Source organism: Hibiscus syriacus, unplaced genomic scaffold, assembly GCF_006381635.1.
Source record: "Hibiscus syriacus cultivar Baekdansim isolate YM2019G1 unplaced genomic scaffold, ASM638163v2 tig00111273_pilon, whole genome shotgun sequence".
NCBI lineage: Eukaryota > Viridiplantae > Streptophyta > Magnoliopsida > Malvales > Malvaceae > Hibiscus > Hibiscus syriacus.
The window spans coordinates 1,722,308-1,746,625 of NW_024063040.1; the positions used below are offsets into that span (position 1 = coordinate 1,722,308).

At 35.0% G+C, this 24,318-nt stretch overlaps 1 protein-coding gene across 1 annotated transcript; it reads right to left on the reverse strand.

Annotated features, from left to right (window-relative positions):
* Positions 1-12,000: 12,000 nt before the first annotated feature.
* Positions 12,001-23,684, reverse strand: LOC120157699 (ubiquitin carboxyl-terminal hydrolase MINDY-3-like). The gene is made up of 7 exons (XM_039168756.1): positions 23,204-23,684; positions 22,093-22,171; positions 14,926-15,077; positions 13,925-14,048; positions 13,386-13,571; positions 13,141-13,212; positions 12,001-13,011 (listed from the first exon to the last, which is right to left on the reverse strand). Exons 1-7 carry the CDS (start codon positions 23,440-23,442, stop codon positions 12,187-12,189), a joined length of 1,677 nt encoding a protein of 558 aa, XP_039024687.1. The 5' UTR covers positions 23,443-23,684; the 3' UTR covers positions 12,001-12,186.
* Between the last annotated feature and the right edge of the window lie 634 nt (positions 23,685-24,318).

Below are 24,318 nucleotides of genomic sequence, written 5' to 3' on the forward strand. Positions count from 1 at the left end.
TGCGTGCAAACAATGAAGTAACCAACGCGCGTATTAATGACCTCACTAACGAAATGGCCGCTATGCGAGCTCGTTTTCCTCCTCCTGATCCTGATATGTGATTTTATGTTTTGCTTTGAACTCCAAACTTATTGTTTTAACATTTTGAATATTTTGGAATGTTTGAATTTGTGGATTGATTGACTTTGAATTTGTTTTTATGAATGGCTAGAAATTATCTATTTGGTGTGATTAAATTTATTCATTATTGCATCATTTACTTCATGATTAGATAAATGACCAATTTTGCCATTTCACATTAATTATGAATATTGATTATGAAACTAATGGCTAACGTTTCTCTTGCTTGTGATCTTAGCAACTTATTTTATATATAATCAATTGGCTAAATGATTTCAAAACCTTGTTTAAATTCTTTAAAATGTCTTTTTGATTTAACAAAAAGGGGGAGAAGTGTTAAATGTGTTTTTAAATGATAAATGGGAGAAGTGATTAAAGTAAGGGGGAGTAATTTCAAAACTTGATTTCAAAATCTTAAAATTACTAAAATGTTTTGTTATATTAAAAAGGGGGAGATTGTTGAAAACATTTTTGATATTTCGATATAACAAATTAAGTTAAATGAATTTTAAGATTTTCCAAATGATTTTCTAAGTATATTCGATAGAATTATTCGAATATCAAAACATTACTCCAAATCTTTCAAAGATCATTTTTAATCCTTACTCGAAGTGTAAAATTAAGTTTTAAACTTAAAACAATTTCAAAATAATTTTACAAAGTATTTCGAACCATTTCAAAGCTCCGATTCCCCCCTGAATGGTTTGGCTCCGAGAATTCCAGTATGCTCGGAGAGAACCGATTCCCCCCAGGGGCACCGAATCCCCCTTTGTATAACGGTCGAAATATTTGAATTTTACACTTAGGAAATCGATTCCCCATAGGGGGTACCGATTCCCCCCACGCTCCAAACTGTTTTATTAATTGTTTTCACACTAAAACGGCTATATTATTTTCTATAATTATCTCCAACGTTCAGAAGTGATTCAAGGTGTATTTAAGCAAGCTTAGAAGCCATTGATCAATAACAAGAAACATCAAGCAATTAGAATCAAGAGAGAATCAAAGAGAAAGCATCAAACCTCAAGTTTGAGCATTTCAAGCCTATTTTTCATTCAATATTCATTTTGCTTTCAAGAACACTTATTGTGCTCAATTGTATTTATTCTTGAGTGTTCTTTCTTTGTTCTAGAATTGTGCAAACATATTTGCCTTGTGAGGTTTTTCTTGTAAGTTTGCAAATTTGTATTTCTCTTTGAGAAAAGAGTGTTCTCAAGAATTGGAGTATATTCTTGAGGGAGTTGTAAGGTTATCTCTTTGGACTCAAAAGAAAGAACAAATTAGTGAATTTGTTAGAAAATCCTTAGTGTAGATAGCTAAGGTAGTGGACGTAGACTTTGGTTGATAAAGTCGAACCACTCTAAATCGCTGTGCAATTTCTTTTAATTTTCTGCAAAAGCTTATACAAAATTTTTTATTGCCAATTCACCCCCTCTTGGCCGATTCAGTCAATCGATTAACTCAACATAACATTTATCATATCTTTTCTCCAGGCTCTCATACTCTTTTTATATCACTTATACTTATCCCTGATTACTGATCTTCATCGCATCTTCGTAACTTTGATAATCCCCTTTATTTATACAGAATCTCTTCCTTTACCATCTCTTGTACAAATGATTTCTTCTTTAATCTTATACAATACTTATTTTTTTGTTTACATCATATCTATATGATCAGAATACACAACCAAATCCAGATTCACATCAATGAATCTTCTATTTTTCCCATTATAACATTTGTTTACCATACTTTAGCTCAACCGCATAGCAACTAAATTACTTCATCTACATTCTCCACTTTAGAATAGTGGAGAGATCTTCTAACATTATTCGGTTGCAAATTCAATTTTCTGAACACAATCCATAACTTTTTAATCTAGGGTACAACCCTTATTAACCCGATCATATACCTTCTTTCCATCGAAATTTTCCTCAACGGTATCTTACTCAACTTTTCAAACCCGGACTCTTACTCAAATACAATACTATTCATCTATTTCAAAATCAAACATTATAACTTTCTTTGTCTTATAAACTGATCACTGATGTATCCATTCTTAAACTTTTCTTATAAATCCTTAGATTTACTCAACCATACGAATTCTCACTTCCTTCACTATATCACATTACTATGATTAAAATATACAACTGTATTCGAATACACTTCATATTTGGTTATCATAACTCAATAATATCTTATAATTCCAATACATTTCCATCACATAATTTTGTTAGCCATCGCTAACTCTTTCCATCTATAATGCAAACCCTTATCATATTCACATTCTTGCTTATACTCAATACTATCCTTTTGTTTCAAACTCATAAGCTATGGCTTTACATATCTTATACACTTGTCACCGATGCACTTATTCTTGAATTCTCTTACAATTTCTCACTGCACCCTTTGATCTTTTAACGTCCTTATGGTGACATTTTCCCACCATACTCTAGCTTGCCCACGTAATAACGAGTTTCTCAATTTAACTTTTCCACTTTGGGGAAATAAAAACCTTCTAACATTATCTTCATATCATTTAACTAAAAGACTGTAACAACATAACCTTCCTCAAATTCACCATTGAACTCGGGTGCTCTTGACTCTTTTAACTATTTCGATACATTCATTCTATGAATTAAAGAAGTAGAAAATTAAAAATACATCAGAATATCCTTCATCATGATAACAACATTCCCTAATCTTATACAGGCACTCCCTGAGGTGTTCGCTCTTACCTTCAAGTCTATCGCCTTGTTCTTCAGTTTAGAAGCTCTCATGATCATACATCTAATATAACATAACAATTTAACTCTATTAACAAGACAATACACTCCTTAACACTATCAGATCAGAAAATTGTTCACTTTGTGTTGGCATGTATACTTTTTAAAACACTTTTGACTTCATTTATAGCCTAGAATTGGCTAAATCGTAGCTCTGATACCATTAAATGTAACACCCAAACCCGTACTCGACCCCAATACAAATTCGAGGTGTCACATTGACATTTCAAAACATTTACTTGTACAAAATAGTGAAAAATTTTAAAACTTTTATTAACACACACAACTATAATTATATAAATCACAATCATATGATTTTACAAAACCGGTTAGAGCATATCAGATTTAAACCTTTATTTACATGCCAACTACAATCAGTATTATAAAATACATACTATTCATTTTACTTCTGATCTGACATTCAGTAAGGAGAAACTGACCTGTCTTGCTCTTCATCGTTCCATAAGTTTATCAAAACCTACGTGTGAAACATTCACACACTAAGTCGTTGACTTAGTGAGATATATAAAACATATAATTTAAACTCTTACATATAACAATGCATGTACAATTAATACTATCATATTGTGCAAAACCATATATCATTTCATATAATTCAATATATTCATATACATAACTCATCATTTCCATCTTTACCGAATTCCATTATCATTTATATCTTTTAGTCATTCTTAATTAAACAATACACACAAAACAACTTATATTATAGCATGCATAGCATCATATAATCCTTGTAATATATTCCTCATAACATGTCAAACATACACATATCATATATAATATATTTATATTATTGATTGATTAGCCCATGTACACTGTTGAGAACTTAAGGTATGTGAGTACATTGAGGTTGTGCACAAATGTTGTCACCACAGCTCGTATAAATTCCCACTAAGGGCACTGAATATTTGTCCCGAAGGACTGTGTAGAAATGTCCCGAAGGACTACATATCACATATGTCCCGAAGGACCACTCCTTAAGAACCATATACATAATACAATAGACCAAATAAGTGTACCGAAGTACCACATACATGTTCCACGTAATTACATATATGTCCCAAAGGACCACGTAGAATTGTCCCGTAAGTCTGAATAGACCCTCGACTCTTGGCATGCCAACTATACCTCTAGATCTCATGACACATAACATGGGCATTATATTTATACTTATCATTTCACATAACACGTAGTTCACTTTCACATATCACGTAGCTTATATCACAAAACTTGGATCACATATACATAGAGTCATGTAGATCACTTTTGCATAGCTTATATCTTATTATTATGACTTCTCAAAGTCATACATTCATCTGTTCATTTTCTTCTTCTCATAATCACATATACACATAATCTCATAGTTTTTTCACATAATTCATTTTAAATTTTCATAACATCACATCCAGTCACGTAGTTCATTTCCATATAATTCACATATACCTATATTCCTTTTCATATAATCACATAGTCATATAATATTTCATATGACCTAATATATCACATCACATAGATACATAATCCAATACTCATAGTTACATATTACTTAAATTATTCCTATTTACATCATTCAGGATCATATAGCTTCTATCACAAAGTCACTTATTTTATCTCTTGTTCTCATATGTTCATATAACACATAACCTATGTCATATTTATAAACATATATCTTATTTTATATGTTCATATCATTATTTTATACTCAAGTTCCCTAAGTGTTATATTATTCTCAGTTCATTCTATAATTCAATCTTATTTAGTTTTCTTCAATTCTCCATAAATCATATAACTCTAATGCACTAATTCTCATAATTGATCATACTACTATGTACTTGTCTCATTCATGTTTATATTATTTATATAACCTTTACACATGTTTACTTAGTTCCTATTGTTCTCATGAATTCACTTTCATCATATTCTTATATTATTACACATTTTAATGTTGAATGATGTTCGTTATAACAAATTTAAGAAAATATATGTTTTTATGAGTAGTACTATATGGTATGAATGGTACTATACGGTATGAACAATATCGAATGCTAAAATATTTCCAGATTGTTGTAGGGGTATCGATACCATGCTACAGGGTACCGATACCCTACTATAGTAACTTCGACAAACATGTATAAAACTTATACAAATTTAAGCTTTCATCAGTATAAAATTTCCATTTACATATATACGTTTAAAACATTACAAAAAATCAATCATATAATTTATATTTATTCTCTTATAACTCTTCATACTCATATAAATCACATAGCACATACAAAACATATCAACTTATATAATCAAGTATACATACATTTCATGTCATTCACATCCTTATAATCAATACTTCATACACTATAACTATCGAAAATAGACTTATCACAAGTCCAATTCCTTATAATCCTATAAAATAAGATGCACTCACCTTGACACTTTATTCCAAATTAACTTCTATGTTTTATCTCTTTGTATTGATCACAACTTTGCAGTCGTTCTTGAATTTGCTTATGCTTGATATCTATATAATCATACATATAATATCCAAATTAGTATTCCAAATATCATGACTCGATCCTTAATATCTTAGACCAAAGAAAAGCTCAATTTCTATTTTCTCTTAGGGTAGTATCGGTACCCCCATAGGGTATCGGTACCCCCTACATAATCTGTTAAAACCCAAAATTTACTGTTTAAACCCAAAAATTCACCAATACTCATCCAAATCTTCCATTTTAAGCTCCTATCATGCCACTAAACTCAAATTACTTTACATAAACCAACTTATATCCATATAAACCATCTTTATCTTCCATATCTCATTATGATTCTTAAAATTTAAGAATCTTACTAAACTTTCAACTTTGTTATAAATCCCTTCTAACTTCATAAATCTCTTAATTAAGTTGATGACAAGTCAAATTCAACTTTAATTCTTATTATGAACTCTATTCCAAGATTTCATTGAGGAACTCAAAATCTTTAATCTCTCCTATACCTTTCATCTTGTTGTTTTAGAACAAATTAAGTTTTTCTAAAGCTTAAATATCATCTAATGATCATAACCCAACCTTAAATTTAACTAGAAATTAACTAAATAGAAAACTCACCTTTGAGCTTGGAGATATGGGAGGAGAAGAAGAATAAGAAGAGAGTTTTCATATAACTCTCTCCCCTAATCCCCACGTGATTCATATTTATCAAGGAAAGAAAAATATCTTTCTTGTCAAATGATCATTTTGCCCTTTAATTTCTTTGATAATTACTAATAACTTTCAGGAAATATTTCGAAATAAATCATTGAACTATTCAACTATTATGCTTTAATCACCAAATTCTAAAAATTTTACAATTTGGTCACTAACCTAGTATTGAGGATGTTACAATATTGGTACCAAATGATAGAGAATTTCATGTAGATTAATTCTCTATTTAATAACTAAATCCAAAAATCAAGTATATTGCTTCAAAAATCTAAATAAAAATCCTTACCTTGGAGAACTTGGAGTTTCTTCCTTGAAGACGTTGAATGCTGATAATGGCTTAATTGTGTTGAATATTCTAGCATTTAAACGATAAAACACATGACAATTTTCAATTAATTGAATTTAATATTTAATTAATGAAAAATCTCAAAAATACCCTTAATAAATCTTTAAAATTACCAAATGCCATTGTATTATCTTCCATTAAAATATTCCTTGGTCAAAAAAGAATTAACTTGGCTTTGAATTTCGAATTTGTCCATGAAATTTTCAAAAATTGCATTTTAGTCACTAAAATTTCACTGTTTTGGTCAAATCTAAAAAATTGCACTGTTCTGAGCGAAATTTCTCTGATATAAAATATGAAAATAATATTTCAAACCATTTTATAACATCCTTCAAATTTTCATAAAATTTCAGTTCGATCCGATTATCCGATTTTAATACCGAACTTTACTGCTTTCTAGCTTTTAACATAATTCCCGTATCAAAAAATCTGATTCTCACTAAAATCTCTATTTTAATCCAAACTATTCATTTACAAACTAAAATATATAACTTTTAAAAGTTACAAATTTTAGTCCCTACACTTTTCAAAGTTTATACTTTAGCCCCTAAACTTTCAAAACTTACATTTTAGTCACTAGTCCAAATTTGAGGTATTACAGAGGTTGACATGAATGATTGTTTTCTCTAGAAAGTATATAACTATTTCCTCAAGGCTAAATACCTGAGACTGGTAAGAGTGAACATGGATACTCAATTTTTTTCAAGTTTTTTCATATATTTAAAGAATCATGCCCTTATTATATTCATGTCGTAAAATTTATTGGATGCACATACTTTAGGGAAAAAATAAAGAGTTATAACAACATATGCCATTTTTTGATGAAATAAGAGCACAAACAAAAGCTAAACAACAACTTCCATATCACGAGCAGAGTAGTCTTGCTGCAAGAGAGAAGTAACTTCCAAAGGTTGCGTGGAGAAGACTATGTCAGCAACACATCCTATTACTGCCATCTTCGCTAGCTTATCAACAACTTGGTTAGTAACCCTGTTAATGTATCTCTAGTTCATATTCTACTTCTGGTTTAGCAGCTCTGTAATTCGGTCCAAAAGGGTAAAGGACGATCCTCTGTGAGAGGTTTGCTGAACATATAAAAAACCTCCAAGCTATCCACTTCCAACATCACTTGTCTCTCACCAAGGTTCCAAGCATAGGTAAGACCTTTATGAACACCCCATATCTCTGCCTCAACAACAGAGCATATCTCAATAGCTTTAGAAAAACCAAGAATCCAACCACAATCAAAGATCGAATAAGCCCCTCACAAACAACAAAGCCATCAACTCTACTTCGGGACCCATCAGTATTAACCTTACACCAATTAAGAGGAGGCGGAGACCATGAAACAGGCACGTTGTTCACCCGATCAGAAGACTGAACTGTTGACAAAGCTGATTGAAGAACTCGGATATCTTCAAACAAGAGGCGACAACATAGGCCATTTTAGCATGCATATAAAATTTCCTTCCACGTCTTATTCAATTATTGATATACAATGGAAGTGAGAAAAATAATCTGTAAAACAACATAAATAATGAAGTGTGCAAAGTGGCTAAAGACATAATTGAATGTGCAAGCATCATGTGCGTAAGATTCGACCGGCAGTTATCGTCTTAACATTAGAAAAAAAAATAAAAAAAACATTTGAGTACATGAACCTAGAAAGCATCAATAGAATCACATTTTATTTGGGAAAGGGCAAAAAATATCTCATTTTTAAACCAATGAGGATTTAAGTGTGGCCTGAGAGGAGAGACTTATTGGGAAATAAAAAAATAATTTCCCTATAACCAGATTAGTAAGAATACGAAATAAAAGCAGAAAAATAATACCCGAAATTGATAACGGAGTTAAGCCAATTATGCCTACGTCTCCAGACTGCTGCAGATCTTTTACTAAAGAGAGAAAATTTACAGGTGTTTACAAAACACTCACAACTCACAAGAAAACTCTCTAAACTTTTTAGTATTGGGAGAAAAAAATGATTTGGGATGATTTTGAAGCTAAATGGGTTAGGGTATTTATAGTTGAAGCTTAAGGACTAATCTTGTAAATACCCTAAAGTGTGTAGGGATTAAATTGCAATTATCCATATTTCTATTTTCAACAACGATTTGGCACCAAAAAATTGGGCACCGAATTCGGTGCCCCCTGCCCCCCCCTTTTTGACCTATTCAGCCTCCCTTTTTGACTTTCAAGTTTCAACAATCTCCCACTTGAAGACTGATTTTAATCTATATTCACACCTTGATTAATACAACAATATTTCTACTCTTGTTATTGTAGCATGCCAACTGAAGCTGAACACAACTTCAGTTTGTCCGTAGTCACCGTCCTGTAAATCCACTTATTATTGGACAGTTTCTCCGTGGTTGCCTTGTCCCTCAACGTCTTGGCTCCCTTCGACTCTTGTCCACTAGTCTTTAAAGGATTGTTCCTCACTTGAACATCCTCGGCAAGCCTCTGCTTCAACCCTTCTCTTAAGAAGGTCTCTGAAGCAATGTTCTCTACACGAACATGCTTAGCAAACTTCTTGGACACGGACAACTCTTCTTGCACTTGACTTCTACTCGCCTTGGTAGAAATGAACCTTATTGAGCCAACTCTCAACGCCTCTTCGATCCTGGGTTTTTCCTCTTCTCTGGACAACTCAATCTTGGGATCATCCATCACCTTGGATGACTCGGCTCCCCTAGGGTAATTTTGCAACACTTTTGGCATCTTAAGTCTATGCCCCCTCATTTGCTCGAATCTTACCCTCGGCTTAGCATCTTTGACACTCGAACTTGTGCCAAGACTGCACACATCTTCCTCAGACTCACCATCTGGTTCATCATTGAGTGGATTTTCTCTGCCACTCAAGGAACAACATTCATCATCCTCTGATTTTCCTTCATCACGGAATCTCTTGCCGCTACCCTCAGCTTTCGACTTTGCTTTGGAAGTCTTGTTCTTCTTGACTCCAAATTCTTTGATGGACTCAGCGGTTGTCAAGGCTTTAGACTACTCCTTGACTTCCCTTCGCTCCAACACTTTCTTCACCCACGGCTTCAATCCGAACATGAAGGTGAAGAACCCATATTCTTCAGTCAAACTCGGGACTTTAAGCATGAGTTTTCTGAATCGACTCACATACTCCTTAAGTGTCCCTTTATGCCTGAGACACCTCAACTGGGACCACACCTCCATCCTGGCATACTGTGAGCGGACTTGCTAACTTTGCACCCTTGGCTTGACGACTTTATCTCTTGCTATCGCACCATGTCCCTTGTTGTTCTCGACTTCTTTGACACCAGCAGTCTCGTCACATTTCAATTGGGTTGACTACTTGAGAACTTTTAGTCGCACCACTCTTACTCCTTGATTCGGTTACTTTGGAACATGTAACCTCACCAAGTCTTTCCCCTGTCTTGATTGCTTGGATACTCACATTCTCGGGCTTTCTACCGGGTTTGGCTACTTCAACATCAACAACCTTGCCTCGTCTCGATCCTTGCTTGGCCGTATTGATCCCATAAATCGAACCAAGTCTTTTTCCTGGCTTGGTAGCTTTAACACTTGCGACAGCGCCAATTCCAGCTACTTCTCTTTCTTCCATCCTATTCATGATCGTTGTAAGGCGACGCTTCTCGGGACATCCTCTAATCAAATGAGAACCATCACAGAAGTAACACTTTAATTTTTCCTTGCTCCCTTTCTTCTTTACACCAGACTTACCCTTGTCATTCTCTCCCGATGGCTTTCCTTGGCTACAAACAGTCGATGGCTCACCTTGGCCATTCGAAGAGCTTTCTCTACCATCTCCTCGCTGCTCTTTTTCCCGATCTCCACCACTATTGCCACTATCTCTGGGCATGGACCTAGACGACACATCGCTACTTGGCTTGTCACCTGCAAGCTCAGTCAGCTTTCCGGCTACAGCTATGACCTCCGAAAGTCTCTGGGCATCACTTTGCTCTCCCCGAGCATCGCCCCTGGTCTAAGTCCTTCCAAGAAGGTCTTGAGCGCATCCCATTCACTTATTGCTCCCTTACATATGAGCAGCTCCCTCTTGAGCTCATCCACTTCATTTCTTAAAGTCATCGCTCTCACTCGAATCTGGCTTCTTTTTTGGATCGTTTTTTACAATTTCTGCGAACCACCGTGTATTAAAATACCTCTATCGACAAACTCGTATTGCCGACCAATTTTTACTATTCACTAAATTTACTATTTACATGAATAGTAACCTCACAAAAAAACCGAAAAAAGTCACCACCAAAAGCTCTTGATACCAGTTATTGGGAAATAAGAAAATGATTTCCCAATAACCAGATTAGTGAGAATGCGAAATAAAAGCAGAAAAATAATACCCGAAATTGATAACGGAGTTCAGCCAATTATGCCTACATCTCCGGACTACTGCAGATCTTATACTAAAGAGAGAAAATTTACAGATATTTACAAAACACTCACAACTCACAAGAAAACTCTCTAAACTCTTTAGTATTGTGATAAAGAAATGATTTGGGATGATTTTAAAGCTAAATGGTTTAGGGTATTTATAGTTGAAGCTTGAGGACTAATCTTATAAATACCCTAAAGTGTGTAGAGACTAAATTGTAATTATCCCTATTTCTATTTTCAACAAAGATTGGGCACCGAATTCGGTGCTACCTGCCCCCCCTTTTTGACCCATTCAGCCTCTCTTATTGACTTTCAAGTTTCAACAAGACTGGTAGCTTCTGTTCGAAGGCCACTCCTCCTCGCTGCTGTATCGAACATTCTGCGGATTGCCTGTTAGCCAGAATCCTTAAGCAAACTTAAATTATGAAAACTATTCATACCAACTAATTTTAACTCATAACACAAAACACTTGTAATTGTTGTAAAATATGGGGTTGAATCGAAATGGGATCGGGATTAGACTTACTAGAAGCGTGCACTAAATGTTGAAAAAGGAAGTGCAATAAAAACTTTATGATATTTTGGTGCTTTATTTTTATATTTAACATAAAAACGTAAAGAATGATCTTTAAAATTTCTTTGATGTATGATGATTTTTTTAATATCAAATGGTTGAGAGGTACTCTCCACTTATCAATCCATTGATTGTACTGGTTATATACAGTATATTTGCTATAATGTTTCAGTTTTTTCTATGTTTTAAAATACTAGATTTTATTACAACTTAATCGAAATGAAACTTTCTTTTAATTAATTGAAATGAAACTTAAACTACTCAATTCTGATTTAAACTATAAATGATACATAACGACCAAAATAACTACTATGGGTGATGGTATTAGGCCTCTTGGGGTAAATTTACTGAAGAACTAAGGCATGAATTTATAATTTTTTCTAAAAAATAAACTTATCAATAGAAAATATAAATAAAATAGATAAGAATTGATTGCCTCAACTCCATCTCCGAGACATGTATGAATAAACGAAGAAATGAACATGGCTGGCGAAACAGATGGTATAACCCTTTACCTTCAGTATTTAAAATATGATAATAAGAATTTCAATGCCTACAGCAAATCAATACAGCATAGAAACGGTGAACGCTAGCAAGCTAAAACAAAGCCTCTGCTCTCATTTGCTCAAATGTTAAGAGAAAATCAACCAGGTTTATCATTTGTGGCCGTTTCTTTCTCGCTAAATTTTGCTTCCCGATTTCAAGCACAATGTCAGGGCCTCTAAGGAACCCAGATATACATTCGGATTTTCAGACTATACTAGGGGGCTCCCCCACCCAGTTACAAACGGCACGAGGCCATCGCGTTCTAATGCAGTCCACCAACGGAGCGTGTTGACAAGGTTCAGGTTTAGCCACTTCGGTGTCTTTGCCGCTGGGTCCGGTCCCAGCAGATCCAGAAGCAACTGCTACATCTGCCATGAATTCCCCCTCCGTCCACCTTGGGGGTACTGATACCCTCAATTTCGTAAGCCTTGGTCTTTGTATCGGAGCCTCACCCCCGGAACTCAATTGGCTGCCATTCAAATCTGATTTTGCTATCCCGTTAAAATGGTAAAGATCAAATACCTTTCGACCCATTTGTCCGGTTGAATCCTTAAGACCTCCCAAGGTCTTGTCTAAATCCAAAAGAACCTGCCAGAACTCGCTCCACACAATGAAGCCTGAGCTGCAAAGGCTATCAAGTTTTTCCGACGGAAGTCGGATATTCGTCTCTCGAAGGACTTGATGGAAACCTTCCACACTAATGAAGCCACCACCTCCACTCTGATCTTGAGCATCAAAAGCTTTCCGTATCTGTGATTCCCTTTCTTCCAGTTCATTCTCATCTTGAACAGCTGTATCCAGAGAAAATAAAACCGTATAATGGGATTCACTCCCAACAACCCATATTGGCCATTTTGGGCATTTTAGATTTTGGCCAACCTTGCAGAAATTAAGCGATTCTAAAAGAGTAAGGAATCCCACTTCCACATTTGAAGATACACCCTTCAAAAACATGCCACCACCTAAATCCATCCTTCCATCGAATACATTCGGAACAGCTTGCCCACATAGCAATAGGTTCACAATTTCCTGAAATGATTCCATAAGTGTGCAATTACAAAGCAAAATCATCAAAGAGCGAGCCAGAGACTAATGGAAGTACAAAATTTAAGACATCGAAGTCTCACTCATTGGATAAAGAAGAGCAATTTTATGTACCTGAGAAGCATGCCCAAAAGGTGCAGTTACTAGCTGAAGGCTAGGATCATCCCGGTCGGCTTGAACACAGTCCTAGATACAAATTAAGATGCACCGATGAAATTATATCCTCGTTCCACAAAACAGTCTCAACAATAATAGATATAGCTAGCTTGCTCTTAAAATCATTATACAGCTATAAAAAATGGACACATAAATAAAGACAAAATTGGAGTCTCCAAGTCCAAACAAACAAAGAAACCTACCAATCCTCGAGAAAGTAAGACGGAGATAAGGAAAAGCAACGCTCCCAAGCGACTTTGAAAAATGGGAATCATTCTTTCAAGCCTCTTAAAGGTACTTGCTGGAGTTGTGTATGTATTAACTCTTAAAATTTTATGCAAATCAGAAGCCGATTCAATTGAAAGACCTTCAAGCGCTTGTGCAGTGATCTGTAAGATAGAACAAACACTTATCAGCAAAAAACAGATTATAAACACTAAAATATTAACAAACTCTTATAATTAACATCACATGCATGTTTTACATCTTCAAATTCTAAATTGATTTTTTTGTATCACAATTATTTGGATTTCTTCGAAGGCAAGAAAGCATAAGAAGTTGTTCTTTGACAACTGTCAGGCATGTATTTCTTTGGAATAACTTGTTTTAAATTTATTGTTTGATCTTACTTTTTAATTTGGATTAATATATGTTTTTTTTCTGCAATTCAGTCCAACAACAGATGGCAGTGAGCAAAATAATAATAACAATAACATATTTGTGTCAACCGGAATCCACTTACGATGTCTTTTAGACTGTCTTCAGATCCTTCAACACCATCACCAATAGAAGTCAAAGTTGCCATCACGGCTCTTTTATTATTTCCACATGAAAACAATATCTCGCCCATACTTTTAACTAGAACTCTGTGAACAGAAACAGAATTTAAATTGAAACAGATAACAGGACAACAATCAATCAATTGCAAAGCAGATAAAAAAAAGGAGCAATAATTATTCCAGTTCACATCACAAACAATCATGAATATCCATTAAGATATGTCACAATTTATCATTACATCAGATCATGGTACTGTTCGACGATCATTCATATACATGAGCTAGCCACTTAAACAGTTAAATCAAGCCAAAACGTAGCAAATATGCAAACACACCCATTAGATCAAATTCCCTATGTAGATGTGAATGTGATCGCGCAAACACATATAGAAAAATGAAATTGTACACGAAATGTTTTTTTTTTCTCTTTCTCTCTCTGAGGCAGACAAGAAATTCGCAACCATAAAAGCAAACAACTAAGTTGAAGTTAAAAGAAACTCAATAGAAGGAAAAATCAGGACAAGTCATTGGTAACATGAATGATCTAACACCTTAAGCCAAACTGAAACACAGAAGATATGCAAATACACATATAGCCCGTTAGGCCAAATTTCGTATGTAGATGTGCCCATGCAAACACGTAGAAAATGAAATTGTACATGCAACGTGACTGCTCAGATTGCGATCAAAGAACCACAACTTTTTCTCTGATTTTCTTAAGCAAACATGAAATCAGCAACCATAAAAGAAGAAATTTGAAGAAACTCGATGGAAAGGAAAACCAAGACAAATAGGCGGTAATATGACGATAAACATGACAAAAGCTTGGCAGGAAATCTTTTTTAACATTGTCATATAGAATGTAAGTTCCACTCCATTTCTTTAAATGAAACACAGAGCTAAAAGAAATTTGAAATGCAACGTGTCATTTTTATAAACAATTCAATGCAATAAATCTAATCACCTTGTTTTTGCGTTATCAGTTAAAGCAGCAAAATCATTTGATGCAACATATTGATTTTTGGATAATCTCCTGGAACTCAAATTTTGTGGCATGCTTTGTGCAGCTTGAACTAATTCATCCGGAAAGAAAAGAAAATGTTTGAGAACGAATGCCTGAAAAGAGATAGACAGATATTATTATCACCGATAAGAGAATCGACTATTTGCGCGAGGTAGACATCAACACAAACAAAAATGTTCAACAATAGTCTTAATTAGCAATTAAAATCCCTTTTCAGTTGCATCAAAGATAGGAAGAGCAGATTGTCACGAGGGAAGGGGAGTTAGGGTTTGAAGGTTTTAATTTGGGAAAAATCGAAGAAGGAAGTTGGGGAATCATCAGCAGAAATGGGGAGAGGAGAGAAAGGAATTAGGGATTGAAGGGGATTAGGGATTGAAGTTTTATCTGAAGAGGGAAAGGAAAAAATAAGGATAGGAGAATGGGTCATACGGGATTGGGTATGGGTTAATAAGGTAACTGGGCTTTATTACTTAGACCCAATTAATATATCAGTAGGCTTATGAGTTAAAGGGTGGGGCAGGTCTGGATCTAAGTCAGAAGTGAGAGGGATGGAAGGGTGAGTCATCATTTAGACGGTTAATTTGTTAGATTGCTGAATTGCCAGCTGGAGGTACTGTCTATATATAATTGTACCCAGAATCTTTGAGAATTTTATCTTGAGAAATGAAAATGCACACTTTCTGTAACCTATTCTCTCTATTTTCTTAAATCCCTAAAAAAATTCTTCTATCATTCTATCCTAAACCATAACAAATTGGTATCAGAGCTGAGTTCTGTGATCCAAACCATTTTTCACGCTGGGAAAGACAAGAAAGATGTAAAAGACTGGAACCATTGAGGTACCAGAACAAGCAGCAGAAGTGAAGGAAGAGACCTTACCATCTTGGTGGGTGGGGCAGAAAGCAGAGCTGGAGGGAAGGATACAGACCTTGGAGGAAGGAATGACTGAGAACCGGGGATATTTGCAGAGAATCCTACAGCTGGTCAATCAAGCAGCTGAGGAAAAAGGCTCACCTCAGTCAGCAAGAAGTCATCCACCAGCAGCTGAAAAACAAAACAGAGGTGAAGGTAAACAACCATGTTTAGTTACAGTTCTTAGTGAGCATGAGAAGTATACTTTTAGACCTAATGAACCGGGGATATTAGCTGATAAACCTGCGGGGTCTACTGATCTTCTACCTTTTAATCAGAAATTGCAAGAAGAAAATATTATGGGCAGTTCTAGTGAGGTTAAAGTAGACAATAAAGGCTTATTTGGGAGTTCAGGGCTTATGTTACCTCGACCTAAATTAGAACTACAGATGTTTGATGGTAGTAATCCCAGAGGATGGGTGAGAAAATGCCAAAAATACTTTAATCTTTTGGGAGTCCCTGAGGAACAAAAATTGGATGTGGCTGCAATGTATTTGATGGGGAAGGCTGAGACATGGTTTGATGGCTATATTATGCAGAAGCATAGAGTGACTTGGCATGAATTTGAGGCTGATTTGTGTCATAGATTTTGTGACAGAAACTATTCAGATATCATTGAAGAATTTAATAAGTTAATGCAAAAGGGTAGTGTAGAAGAATATCAAGAAAAGTTTGAAGAGTTAAGACCCTATTTGCTACAACAGCATATGCATTTAGGGGAAGATTATTTTGTTTCCAGTTTCATTAGTGGTCTGAAGGAGGAATTGAAACATAAGGTGAAGGTGTTGGAGCCCAGAAATCTGTCTGAGGCTTACTGGCAGGCCAAACTTTATGAGTTGGCTAATGAGATGGAAGGTAAGAAGTATAAATATTCTCAAAAAAAATTTCCTTATACTTCTTCAGGTGGTCAACAGAACAGTGGGACTAAAAGTTTGCAGCCTAAGACAACTCTTCCAAATTCAAATACAAGGCAGAGTTTACTGGAATATAGAAGAGCAAATAATCTGTGTTTTAAATGTGGGGAAAAATTTACTCCTGGACATCAGTGCAAAGTTAGACAGTTGAACAGTATGGAAGAGGAAGAAGATTCTGCTGATCAGGAATTGACAGAAGGAGAAAATGGAGAAGGGAATGATGTAGCTAAAGAAGCACTGGAAATTTCTATCAATGCTATTACAGGTAATGTGGGGTACATTACCTTGAGAATTCAGGGTTTTATCAGAGGAAAACCAATTAATGTGCTAATTGATAGTGGAAGCACACATAGTTTTGTGACTCCTAGGTGGGCCAAAGAAGGAGTGGAACTTGTTCAGACTCAACCATTAGTTATTACAGTAGCTAATGGGGAGAAGCTATTCAGTACTGCCAAAAGTAATCAAGTAAGTTGGAAGATGCAAGGCTATGAATTTCAGCATGATTTTAGAGTTTTGTCTTTAGGGGGCAGTGATATGGTACTGGGAGTGGACTGGATGGAAGAGTTTAGTCCTATAATGATGGATTTCAAAGCCAAGACAATTAGTTTTGAAAAGGATGGAAAGACTGTTATGATTAGAGGAACTCAGAAATTGCCAACCATCAAAACCATCTCAGGTGAAAAATTACAGAAGTTAGTGGAGAAGGATACTGAAGTAAATGGAGAAATCTATTTGTTGAATGCTGAAGTGGAGGAAAGTAAAATTCCTCTATATTTACAAGATTTATTAGAAGAGTTCCAGGAAGTGTTTGAGGAACCTAAAGGGATGCCTCCTAGCAGAAGACATGATCATGCCATTGTTCTGAAACAGGGGACACAGCCAGTCAATTTAAGACCCTATAGATTTGCTCATCATCACAAGACTGAAGTTGAAAAACAGATTGCATAAATGTTAGCCTCATCTATCATACAAGTGAGTAAGAGTCCTTTTGCGTCTCCTTGTTTACTTATTAGAAAAAAAGATGGAACTTGGAGGTTTTGTGTGGACTATAGGCAGCTTAACTCTTATACAGTTAAGAATAAATTTCCTATTCCTATAGTAGAAGACTTATTAGATGAATTACATGGGGCTAAATTATTTTCAAAGATTGATCTGAGATCTGGTTATTGGCAAATTCGGATTAAAGAGGAGGATGTTCATAAAACTGCTTTTAGAACTCATCAAGGGCACTATGAATTTAAAGTTATGCCTTTTGGCCTGACTAATGCCCCAGCTACTTTTCAAGCTTTGATGAATGACTTGTTTGGAGCATATTTGAGGAGGTTTGTTCTTGTGTTTTTTGATGATATTCTGATTTACAGTTCCAGTATGATAGAGCATAAAAATCATTTAAGAGTGGTGTTGGAAATTCTGTTGAAGAATAGTTTGTATGCCAAAAAGAGTAAATGTTTTTTTGGCCAACAGCAAGTAGAGTATTTGGGACATTTAATTTCAGCTAAGGGAGTAGCAACTGACCCTGAAAAAATAAAGGCTATGCAACAGTGGCCTTTACCTAAAAATCTAAAAGCTTTGAGAGGATTTTTGGGTTTGACAGGGTATTATAGAAAATTTATCAAAGGGTATGGAGAATTGAGTAAACCCTTGACTAATATGTTGAAGAAGGAAGGATTTCATTGGTCTCCAGAGGCTAAATTATCTTTTGAGAATTTAAAAAGGGTTATGTGTGAAGCTCCAGTTTTGGCTTTACCAAATTTTGAGCAGATTTTTTTTTTTTGGAAACTGATGCTAGTTCCAGGGGCATTGGGGCTGTTTTATCTCAAGCAGGAAGGCCTATAGCTTATTTAAGTAAGGCTTTGGGGCCAAAGCATGCAGACCTCTCTATCTATGAAAAGGAATACTTGGCCATCCTAATGGCAGTATCCCATTGGAGGCATTATTTGGAAAGTGGCTCATTTGTGATTAAAACAGATCATGAACCCCTAAAACACTTATTAGAACAAAAGCTGACTACTACAATCCAAAAGAAAGGTCTGACTAAGTTACTTGGATTGGATTATACAATTCAGTACAGGAAAGGAAAAACAAATAAGGTGGCAGATGCACTTTCTAGACAGCGATTGGATTCTGGGGAATTTTTGCAAATGGGGGTTACTGTTGTAATTCCTACTTGGAGACAGGATATTGAGCAGAGTTATGAAGGGGATCTACTAGCTCAAGAGAAGATTCCTATTTTACTTATTCAGCCTGACAAGATTGAGAATTGGAAGAGAATTAAAGGAGTTTTATACTTCAAAGACAGAATTTATGTGGGCAGCAAAGGAGATCTCAGGCAGAAAATTATGGTGGCTTCACATGATTCACCACAAGGGGGTCATTCAGGTATTCAAGCTACTTATCAGAGGGTTAAAGCTTATTTTTATTGGCCAAAGATGAAGCTTATGATTCAAGAATATCTACAACAATGTGAGGTTTGTCAGAGAACTAAAATTGAACACATTTCTAAGCCAGGTTTACTACAACCTATTCCAGTTCCAAATAATGCATGGGAAGTTATAACAATGGACTTTATTGAAGGGTTGCCACCTTCAATAAAGTACAATTGTATTTTGGTAGTGGTTGACAAATTTACTAAGTATGCTCATTTTATGCCATTGTCACATCCCTACACAGTGGTACAAGTTGCTAAGCTGTATTTGGATCAGGTTTATAAGCTTCATGGTCCTCCTAAGGTAGCTATTTCTGATCGGGACAAGTCTTTTACTAGTCTATTCTGGCAAGAGCTACTTAAACAATTGGGGACAACTACACTTTTCAGTAGTGCTTATCATCCAGAGACAGATGGGCAAACTGAGAGACTCAACCAGTGTTTAGAACAGTATCTCAGATGTATGTGTTTTTTAAAACCTACATCTTGGTCAAAGTGGTTAGCCCAAGCAGAATGGTGGTATAACACTAATTACCACTCTGCTATCCAAATGACCCCATTTGAAGCCTTATATGGTTATAAGGCACCTCTTCTGAGTTGGTCAGGGGATTCTAGAGTGGATGCAGTACAAACTATGATGCAAGATAGAGAGCAATTTAATGCTTTACTACGTGAACAACTACTTAAAGCCAGTAACAGAATGAAGCAGATTGTAGATAGACATCGTACAGAAAGGGATTTTCAGGTTGGAGAGGAAGTTTACCTGAAACTTCAGCCTTACAGACAGACATCAATCGCCTTAAGGAAAAACCTAAAGCTTGCTGCTCGATATTACGGTCCCTACAAAATACAGAAAAAAATTGGTCAGGTTGCGTATCAACTGGAATTGCCAAATGATTCTAAATTACATCCAGTGTTTCATGTTAGCTTATTGAAGAAGAGAATCGGAAAACAGGGACTTATCTCGCTGAATCCTCCTGAAACATCTTCAGATGGTCAATTGAAAATTTACCCAGCAACCGTGTTAAACCGACGCGTGGTGACACGACAGAAGCAGAATGTTACTCAACTGTTGATTCAGTGGAAGAACATGGGACCAAATGATGCAACGTGGGAAGATGCTTCAGTGTTGCAGAACCAGTTTCCCGATTTCGATACTTGCGGACAAGGATCGTTTGATGGAGGAGGTATTGTCACGAGGAAAGGGGAGTTAGGGTTTGAAGGTTTTAATTTGGGGAAAAATTGAAGAAGGAAGTTGGGGAATCATCAGCAGAAAGGGGGAGAGGAGAGAAAGGAATTAGGGATTGAAGGGGATTAGGGATTGAAGTTTTATCTGAAGAGGGAAAGGCAAAAATAAGGATAGGAGAATGGGTCATACGGGATTGGGTATGGGTTAATAAGGTAACTGGGCTTTATTACTTAGACCCAATTAATATATCAGTAGGCTTATGAGTTAAAGGGTGGGGCAGGTCTGGATCTAAGTCAGAAGTGAGAGGGATGGAAGGGTGAGTAATCATTTAGACGGTTAATTTGTTAGATTGCTGAATTGCCAGCTGGAGGTACTGTCTATATATAATTGTACCCAGAATCTTTGAGGATTTTATCTTGAGAAATGAAAATGCACACTTTCTGTAACCTATTCTCTCTATTTTCTTAAATCCCTAAAATAAATCTTCTATCATTCTATCCTAAACCATAACACAGATGTACCCAAAAAAAAAAGATAGGAAGTGAAGCACTAAATACAGTTTAATTCTGAAGCTTACATTCATGTAATTGTAGTTAAGACAGATTTCCATAAAATACTCAAACACCATTCGATATAATCTTTAATATATTAAGATAGGAAGCCACGCACCTAGGCACAGCCGAAAAGAACAGAAACACTTTGCAACATACCAGACGAATATATTTTAAACAGGAGGAAGCTTTATTGTGATTCTATCGCACTGTGCTTCATTCTAGGCGTAGAAAAAGTTCCGACCCTTCATTCTTCAGTTTCTTTCTTTCTTTTTTCTTAGTCAAGATACCATAAATGTTATCTATCTTATTAATTAGTATCCCACATACCAACTTAATCTTCCATTTTTTCAGTTTTTTACTTTTTATTTTGAAATTCAAAATACAAAAAATGTTATTAATTTTATTAATTAGAATTTCACCCATATACTTTATTAAGTTGAAATTTAAAAACAAATTTAGAAGATTTAACTCACCTTCATACTCTCTTTAAAACTTCAAGCTCTGTCACCTTCACTTTGTATTTTCCCCCTTTAGTCTTTATCAACTGTACTATTTTTTTCTTCTTTTAGTTCTTTTTCTCCTTTATGGTTGACTTCAAAGAGAATTTTGTTTTTAAAAACAGAGGAAACGTAGCTATGCTGAAGTGCTAACAAATAGAGCTCTATTTTTTGCTTTAAAGTTTGTATTGTATTTTGAGCAACTCTTTTATCATATTGTTATTTACCATCTCTTACATGTAGTATATAACTTTTTATATATATATTTTTTTATAGGTATGCACCTTATTTCCATTGGGCAAGCATTTTCTTTTTTTTGCACCTTGTGCCTCAGGCTATATAGAGGTCTTTGCGCCTCTAATGCATCTGGCGCCCTTGACAACACAGATTAAAATAAGCTATCCCAATGAAAGAACAGTAATAAATTTTAGTGACAGAAATGTGTTGCTGTAATACTTTAACATTCAGAAGACATACTGATAAGGTCAGGTGTTACATAAGAAAACATATATTTTTGAAACGGATTAAGTGCTTCACATGCCACAAAAAGAAAAGTCATCAATTCACATTCTTCATGGGAAAAGAAACTTGTATAACCAATAAATTAAGGAATTCCTTGTATGGCTGCTAAGACACCACAGGATCCACCTTCATGCTGCACTAGGATCACAGATGTTTCCGGATCCAGGCTAAATCTACAGGATTTTTCGTCATGTATTAGCCAATAAAGAGAAAACGTACGGAACTTCGACAAGATTGCTAACCATTGGTACTCCTTTAAACAAATTTACATAGAAAATACAAACTCAAAATGATAAAGACAAGAACTAACATCCATGAGTTTTCAAAGAAGAATAAAATGTCTACCTACAGAATCTACCAAACTACCAAACGCAGTTCATGATAGTTATAATTGAAAATGATGGGACAAACAGAAAAAACAGTTTAAATCAACCAATTTCAAATACGCCGAGAGCCTGCTAAACTGGCTAGTATACTTCACCAATCAATATCCATAAACACAGATATAAAGCAATTAAACCAGAAGTCCTAAGAGAATAATCTCTGCAGTCTGCACTTGGCATTGAAAATGAAGAACATCAGGTATATTGTTTCGCAATAATGGGAATAAAATATAAAGCGCACTGCATTACATGAAAGAAATTGCCTCGTACATGAACAATAACTCAAAATTTTAACTCAGGCTCATCTACTCTCCATTTTTTTTTTATCATCGGCTCATCTACTTTCCCAGACACACACATAAGGATTATTCACATAATTCTCATACAAAAGCTACGTGTCAATGCATTCTTGATTTTGGATTCATTTTACAATGTACTTGCACTTTATTTATTGTGCCTTAACAACAAGAGACTTCATTCATGACCATTATGGCGTGGCAAGGCTTTCTGTTCTCGTACAAAATAAGGAGGGATAGAAGACATATTTGACCAGTAACTGGATTCCACTTGAGAGAGCAGATTTAAAAGAAATTTCCATCACATAAAAGTAGCAACTTGATACGGTATAGTAGTGTGCATATCCAAATTTAGCTGCCAAATTCTCTTGTGATCATTATGACATTATCCTTAACCATTATATTTATTGGAAATTCAATTGAACAGTGGATTTATTTCTTTTCCTCGTTCCTAGCCTCTAGGCAGTAACAAATTAATTTTGAAATACTAAGAAACAAATTATTAAAGTAAAAGACCAGTCCTTACCTTATACCCTGATTGGTCCACTGAGCCAGTATATCCTTCGAAACAACACTTCCAAAAACAATAAAAAATAACTGATAAGCCTCCTCCTCCGACAATTCATTGCCTAGACTCACTTCTTTAGCTTCTATTTCCATTACTTTATTTCCTAAATCTCTGCCACTGTCGCTTTTCAAAGGGGAACCAGAAGCAGGAACGCTTTTCGCAGCCTCCAGCATCCGTTTCTCAGCTGCAGCTGCCATTAGTTCACGCTGCAACCGTCGGCTCTGGCGGCGAGTTTTGCATGCTCATCCGTAAAGCCAATCTAAGGTCCTCTTCTTCTTGTTGATCCGTCATTCGATAACCAACGTCGGATCGAACTTTATGATTCTAAAATTTTCTGAAATAATTGAATTCAAAACAATTATTTTTCAGATGTGTATGAACTTTGAATTTGATTAAGGGTCTATAAAGAACAAACAAGGGAGAAAAGTAGGGTCTTTAATCCAACCGGAACGAAATGGACGTTAAAAGCAAGAGGAAATTCCGTTTTAAGAAACACAAGAACGAAAGATTTAAAATTGTCGATAGGGTTAAAATAGGAAATTGACTCAAAAGGTAGAAAAACGAAGGTGCACGCTCTTTATCCTGTTAACTTTTGAGACGCTGTCGTTTGAGTGGTGGATGAAATTGAATTATCATTTCGGCCCCTAATTTATTTGTTGTACGAGATGCGGAATAGTTGATAAAGTGTGTGTTCATGGTTGGTTAATAATATTATTTAATCTAAAAAATTTGATTAATCGTTATAAAAATTATTAAATTTTATTAAATACAATCAGATTGTTAAAATTGATTAGTAATTAACGATGAATCGTTATTAATATTCAATTATGAGTTAACTTGTAATTGATTATAAATTTCTTAAGATCAAAATTATTCTCACTTAAAATTCAACTTAAGAACTTTCACCTGGATTCACATATTACTATTAAAAAGTAGGAGTTGCAGTTTTGCAGTTAAGTCGAAGAATATTCACATCTTAAGACCAAAATTATAGCAATATATTTGACTAAATTTCTGGGAATTTTTTGGTGGAATTAGAATTATAAGTCATAATAAAGTAATCACACATTTTA